The 6,716-nt window shown below is 28.2% G+C and overlaps 1 protein-coding gene across 1 annotated transcript in view; it reads right to left on the reverse strand.

Annotated features, from left to right (window-relative positions):
* LOC111687046 (sodium-coupled monocarboxylate transporter 1) overlaps window positions 1–2,730 on the reverse strand; it is a 13,939-nt gene extending 11,209 nt beyond the window's left edge. Inside the window, exons 1-2 of the mRNA XM_046949085.1 lie at window positions 1,868–2,730; window positions 267–426 (exon numbers count right to left, since the gene is read on the reverse strand). Of these exons, the coding sequence (XP_046805041.1) occupies window positions 267–426; window positions 1,868–2,319 (612 nt within the window). The 5' untranslated portion in view covers window positions 2,320–2,730. The remainder of the gene's footprint in view (window positions 1–266; window positions 427–1,867) is intronic.
* Window positions 2,731–6,716: the final 3,986 nt, after the last annotated feature.

A 6,716-nucleotide genomic window follows, 5' to 3' on the forward strand; every position in this document is an offset into this window, starting at 1 on the left:
TAGAACAGAACTAGAACAGAACTAGAACAGAACTAGAACAGAACTAGAACAGAACTAGAACAGAACTAGAACAGAACTAGAACAGAACTAGAACAGAACTAGAATTAATTAATATCTGTTTTAGTTAAGTGTTTCAAAATCTTCACTTTTGGTGTAGGGTATAGAAATTAAAATATAGTAAGCAAAAAAATTACAACAATATAAACAATTAAAATAAGCATTTCTTTTTGTAGAATTTATAAAAATAAAATCTATGCTTCACTTACCTCATATGTCGATGTCAATTGTAAATTACAGAAAACGGGCAAGAAGATGTACCACGAAATAACGCCAGACAAAGCCAATGTCACTAAGATGAAAGCATATTGTGTACCATAAACATAAATCTCGGTGGATGTTCCCAACAGGGAGATGCCCGAAACGAAACTGGAATAAAAGAAAATTATAGATAATTAAGGGATTTCTTTTGGCGGTATTTTTTTTAAAGAAGGAGAAAAAAAATACTAAAATTTAAGAATGTTAGTCTAAGAATGTTAGTTAAAGTTATCAAACTGAGTGGAATAATTGCAAAGAAAAAAATCAAAACAAATTCCATGGAAATCAATTGTTAAAGGTGAGGAGAGATTTTAAATGTTACCTTTAGTAAGAAAGAGATTTTCTTGTAATTTTCGTTTTAAAATATTATTACAAAAACTTCACAGAAATACAAAAGTCTTTTCACAAAAATTCTGACTTTTAACAAAAAATTTTATTATTTTAACACATAAAAGAAATAGTTAAAAAAAACTTATCACAGTATGTATTTGTTTATTTCCTTGAATTGTTTAGATATATTTCCATAAAACATAAAACTATTTAATTTTGTCACGTCTTCAAAATAGCATTTGAAATAATTTCAAAAAAACCAGAACATTAACATATTTTGCATGGCATGATCTCTCTCATATTATTCCTTCTATTTTTAGACACCATAATACGGCTCCCACCAGGGCAACACACTCAGTCATACAAATGCAAATAAAACCCAATGAAATCCTTGGGCAAATTGTACAAAATTTTTAGGCAAAAAAAATATGAAAAGAACAAACCTTAAAAGAAAAAAATTTATAAATGTTTAAACAAAATGCTCATCAGTAATTACAATTCCAAACACGCTAGCCGAATATTTAAAAAAAAATTATTTTTCTTTATTTTTTTTCTATTCCTTTTGTAAACCTTTTTTAAATTGTGTTGAGATTTAAATATTTCTATTGGTTTTTAAGACCCCTAAAGATGTCTTTTGTTTCTATTCGAAAGGTCATTCGAAGTTATTTAATGGATGGAAATAATAATGAACGTCCAAGCAATAATATTAATATAAAATTAAACAAATTAAAAGAAGTAAAAAAGAAATCAACATAAGGTGAAAAATAATAAAACTAAACTAAAACTAGAAACGAATAAAAACTGAACTAGAACTGAACTAGAACTGAACTAGAACTGAACTAGAACTGAACTAGAACTAGAACTGAACTAGAACTGAACTAGAACTGAACTAGAACTGAACTAGAACTGAACTAGAACTGAACTAGAACTGAACTAGAACTGAACTAGAACTGAACTAGAACTGAACTAGAACTGAACTAGAACTGAACTAGAACTGAACTAGAACTGAACAAGAACTGAACTAGAACTAGAACTGAACTAGAACTATACTTTAACTAAGTTTAATGATTCCCTATTGAACATATATACATATGTATATATCCTTTTCACTATGTTACATAAATTGTATAAAATGAGCCCATAATTTAGCAAAGAAATATAACAAATTAAAATGTCGTAAAAGCAACAAAAAATTACAATTTCGATTGTAAGAGAATCTTACCTGGCGACCAAGGATAAAGATACTGGAAACACTTTCATCTTACGACCACCCACCAAGTAATCTAATGCCTCTGAGCCACGACGTTTTTCTATATTTGGTTGTTTCTTTTTCTTCTTTTCGATAAAACCAAAATAGAAACCAATACCGGCACAAACGATTAACATCAAAACAAAAACACAATAGTCCATCACACCGAAATGTTGCATGGATGTACTTAAGTCAGAAACATTAAGGATTTTCTCACCATCTTCATGATGAGAAGCAGTAGAGGAAACGGATGGCATTGCTGATGATGTTGGACTTAAAGTACTGGTAGTAGTTGTTGATGTTGTAGTCGAATCGATTTTTGTTGCTTGTGGTGTGGTGGTGGTAATTAAGTTTAACATTGTTCCTTTAATATTGGACATAGTTGTTGCAACTAGTTGTTCAGCAGTTGTTGTACTGCTGCTCATTTTGCTTTTTCGAAATGTTGTTGTAAGTTTATTAAATTGATTTGTTTTTACTTCTTTAGTGAACTTCTTCGAGGAGTTTTTTTACTTGGCGTTTTTCTCTATGTCTGTAGATGTAAAGTGCTGTATCCTGTTGTGTCTGTTGACATCTATGTCGTTCTACCCTTTATCTCTCTCTTTGACTTTCAATTGATGAAGTTTTGTTGAATATTGTGTTTTTTTTTTTTTGCTGTTTATATTCACATTTAAATTGGTTTTTATTTTTAACAATATCTTAACAAATTCACTGGACTTTTTCCTTTTGTTGTTGCTTTACTTTTTTGTATTAATTCTATTTTGTGATTTTCTATTTTTTCTATTAAGATCTGTAATCGATTTTTATTGAATTATATTTTTTTATTTTTTTCGTTTTTTTGTTTGTATTAAATTAGAGCCTTTTGTAGCCTTAATTTAATTGTATTTCACTTGAACTAATTTAATTTAGAATTTTATTATATATTTATATTAATGAAAATGGCACAATATAATTTTTTATTAAAACTTGATTTTTTTAGGGAGACAATAAATTAATTTTAAATCTTTTTAATGGAAATTTAATATTATGCAAATGGAGAATTTATTGAAAATAATTTTGAATTTAACAAAGTGCAAAGGAAGAATATAATTGGTGGTAATAAAAGCAGTCTAGACTTTGAACACAAGATTTTAGAACAGAATTAAATTTTAATTGAAACTGAACTAGAACTGAAACAGAACTGAACTAGAACTGAACTAGAACTGAACTAGAACTGAACTAGAACTGAACTAGAACTGAACTAGAACTGAACTAGAACTGAACTAGAACTGAACTAGAACTGAACTAGAACTGAACTAGAACTGAACTAGAACTGAACTAGAACTGAACTAGAACTGAACTAGAACTGAACTAGAACTAGAACTGAACTAGAACTGAACTAGAACTGAACTAGAACTGAACTAGAACACTTTTTCATTGTATAGGGTATATAAAGTTCGTGTTCAATAAAGATAATGGTCAATTTATGAAAAGAGTGCTACGCCTACATACGTTTTATTTTATTGTTGTTTTTTTGTGGGTGTGATTTTAAATAAATTTTATTTAGTTCTACATATGTAGTTATTTAAGACTCACCTTTAGAGAAAGTAAACCATATAAAAAGGTCAAGGCCGATTATTTTTGCTGATAACAATATATGTAATAATTTTAAACAAACTTTAATTAATACAATTAAAGACGCATTTCATGAATTTGTTTGAAAAAATTAAAAAAAAATAAGGTATTTTTTTTTGGATAATTACGATATCAGTCCAAAACTTTGTTAAAAGTAAAATACTATAAAAAATCACATCTCAATAAACGCACACACACTTTATTTAGTTGACGTTTTGATGTTGATGGGTGTAAAATTATATTTTTAAATATTCTAATGTGATTGTTGTTGTAACTTCTTAATACACTTTCCTAAGAATGTAGATTAATTATACAATTGGCTAAAGTAAATAAAGTATACAAAAAGATAATAAATATAATAAAATAATATAACTACTGACTCTGACACTGATTAAATCTTACGCGCGTTTAAATACTTAATAATTGTGTATTGTATTCAGCATCATTTAAACATTTTCCTATTCAGTCATCACATTTCTGTGTTAAGATTTTTCTTTTATTTGACATGACGATCAGATTTATCAGTCTGACGACTCTCTTCTATCTATCTGCTTTTCTTGTATGTCTGTCGATCTGTAGAATTTTTTAACTGTACACTCGTTGTAATAAAGCAATAAAGACATAATACTGTTCTAAAGATTTATTTGATGTGTGTTTCTTTTTTTTCAAAAAAAGTGATTTTCAGAATTCTATCTTCATTTTGTCTTTGTTGCAAATTAGAATGAATTTCAGTTACTTACGACCGATCGTTGGTTCATGACATGAACTTGTGAAGTGCGGATGCGGTTAGAGAGTGTTGGTCGAAAAATTCTATTCGAAGTTCGTGTCAATTAAACGTCGTGTTTTTTCTGCATACTATACGGGTTGGTGTTTTTGTTTTTTAAAAAATAAAAAAAATATTTTAAAAATTATTATCCTGTGAAAATCCTTTTAGTGAAATTATTGTTATTTAAATGGATAAAATTGAAATGAAATTTAGAAATTAATAAAAAATTAAAAAAAAAAAATTGAAAATTTTACCAAATAAAACTTAATTATTTGAATAATTGTATTACTTGAATCAATTTAAGGAAAATACTACATAAATGTTGTAAATAAAGTGACCGATTTAAATGTAATACATGTTCTAATCTTTTACAAATCTAATTGTTTAATTAGTTCTGGTTCGGTTCTAGTTCAGTTTTAGTTCAGTTCTAGTTCAGTTCTAGTTCAGTTCTAGTTCAGTTCTAGTTCAGTTCTAGTTCAGTTCTAGTTCAGTTTTAGTTCAGTTCTAGTTCAGTTCTAGTTCAGTTCTAGTTCAGTTCTAGTTCAGTTCTAGTTCAGTTCTAGTTCAGTTCTAGTTCAGTTCTAGTTCAGTTCTAGTTCAGTTCTAGTTCACATCGCCGTGTCTCTTAACAACTCACGAAAATTACATCAGAATTCCTCAACCAGCTTCTCATGTTTCTAATGATGTAAAATTTTCCAGATCTAACTTGTTCTTCCTATTGTGAAATTCCTTTAAGCCAAATTATTTTCTTGTCGTAATTCAATGAAATTTCCTTATCACTACAAATACAGTCTAATGACGTCAAACGAACAATAGAAATATTAGAAAAGAACATTAGATAAAAAAATGGGAAACGACTGGTGAAGCATTTAATTTATAAATGGAAATCTTTCTTTTTTTCGCTACCAACTACGTTGACATTTTTATGATAAATTCATTAACACAACTAATAAATCTCTGCTAGATTAGGTGTGAAACCCTAACAAAAAAAAGAAACAAAATGTGGATGATAAAATGAAAATCTCAAACCTTCATTACTTATTTAATAAGTAACTTAAATTAAATTTAGTTAAATCTGGTATTTATTCACTTTAGTATTTCATTTAAAACTTGCATTTAAAAATAAGGTTAGTCGGTTATTTTATTACTCAAAACTTTTAAACGGTTTTCTTTTCTCTTTGCTTACATGTTAGAATTTACATACATTAAAGTATGTAGAGCAAATTCGTCTTTGGTCTTTTATTTATTTAATTTTTTTTCTGTATGACCCAGTAAATTTTATCTTAAATTCTATAAGAATTACACACTACATGTGACTTTTTGTTTAGTAACTCAATATAAAATACAACAATTGCAACAATAATAAAAAAATAATAGTTAGTTTAACATTTTAGCTTATGGCAATATAGATGAGTAAAATGTATAAAAAGTAAAATCTTTACATTGACATTATTTAATTCTTTATTATTTTTTTTTTTTTGTGCAGCTAACTTCCTATATGGATGTGTACACATACAGATGAATGTATGTGATTCCAACAGTTTTTAGAGAATTGATCCTTACGCTTTTTTTTAAGATACCGTTTTGTAATGTAAATATATTCGCTATTTTAAACTTTAAAGTCTAGAGACTCTCACTTTATTATCCTTAAGTTATCTAGAAAAATCTCTTTTTCTTCCTTATTGTACACTAGAAAGTGTTTATTTAAACAACCAAAGTTAAATAAACACACGATTGTAATTTGATCTGATTCCGTAAGAAGGTATAACAAAATATTAACCACAGTTGGGGACTGCCACTTCGAATTGCAGGGTATAGAAACATACATACATATGTTAGTTTTCAATATGTTAAAAATAACTTTGTTTCTATATTTGAAGGTTATAACGAGCATCTCTTATGCCTTTAAGGAACTATAAACTGCTTTTAATTCTTTTAGGTAGTTTGTTCTAGTTCTGTTCTAGTTCTATTCTAGTTCTGTTCTTGTTCTGTTCTGATTCTGTTCTAGTTCTGTTCTAGTTCTGTTCTAGTTCTGTTCTAGTTCTGTTCTAGTTCTGTTCTAGTTCTGTTCTAGTTCTGTTCTAGTTCTGTTCTAGTTCTGTTCTAGTTCTGTTCTAGTTCTGTTCTAGTTCTGTTCTAGTTCTGTTCTAGTTCTGTTCTAGTTCTGTTCTAGTTCTGTTCTAGTTCTGTTCTAGTTCTGTTCTAGTTCTGTTCTAGTTCTGTTCTAGTTCTATTCTAGTTCTGTTCTAGTTCTGCTCTAGTTCTGTTCTAGTTTGTAGTAGCGATGTATATGCCTTTAAGGAACTATAAACTGCTTTTAATTCTTTTAGGTAGTTATGTTCTAGTTCTGTTCTTGTTCTGTTCTAATTCTGTTCTAGTTCTGTTCTAGTTCTGTTCTAGTTCTGTTCTAGTTCTGTTCTAGTTCTGTTCTAGTTCTGTTCTAGT

Source organism: Lucilia cuprina, chromosome 4 (genome assembly GCF_022045245.1).
Source record: "Lucilia cuprina isolate Lc7/37 chromosome 4, ASM2204524v1, whole genome shotgun sequence".
Lineage (NCBI taxonomy): Eukaryota > Metazoa > Arthropoda > Insecta > Diptera > Calliphoridae > Lucilia > Lucilia cuprina.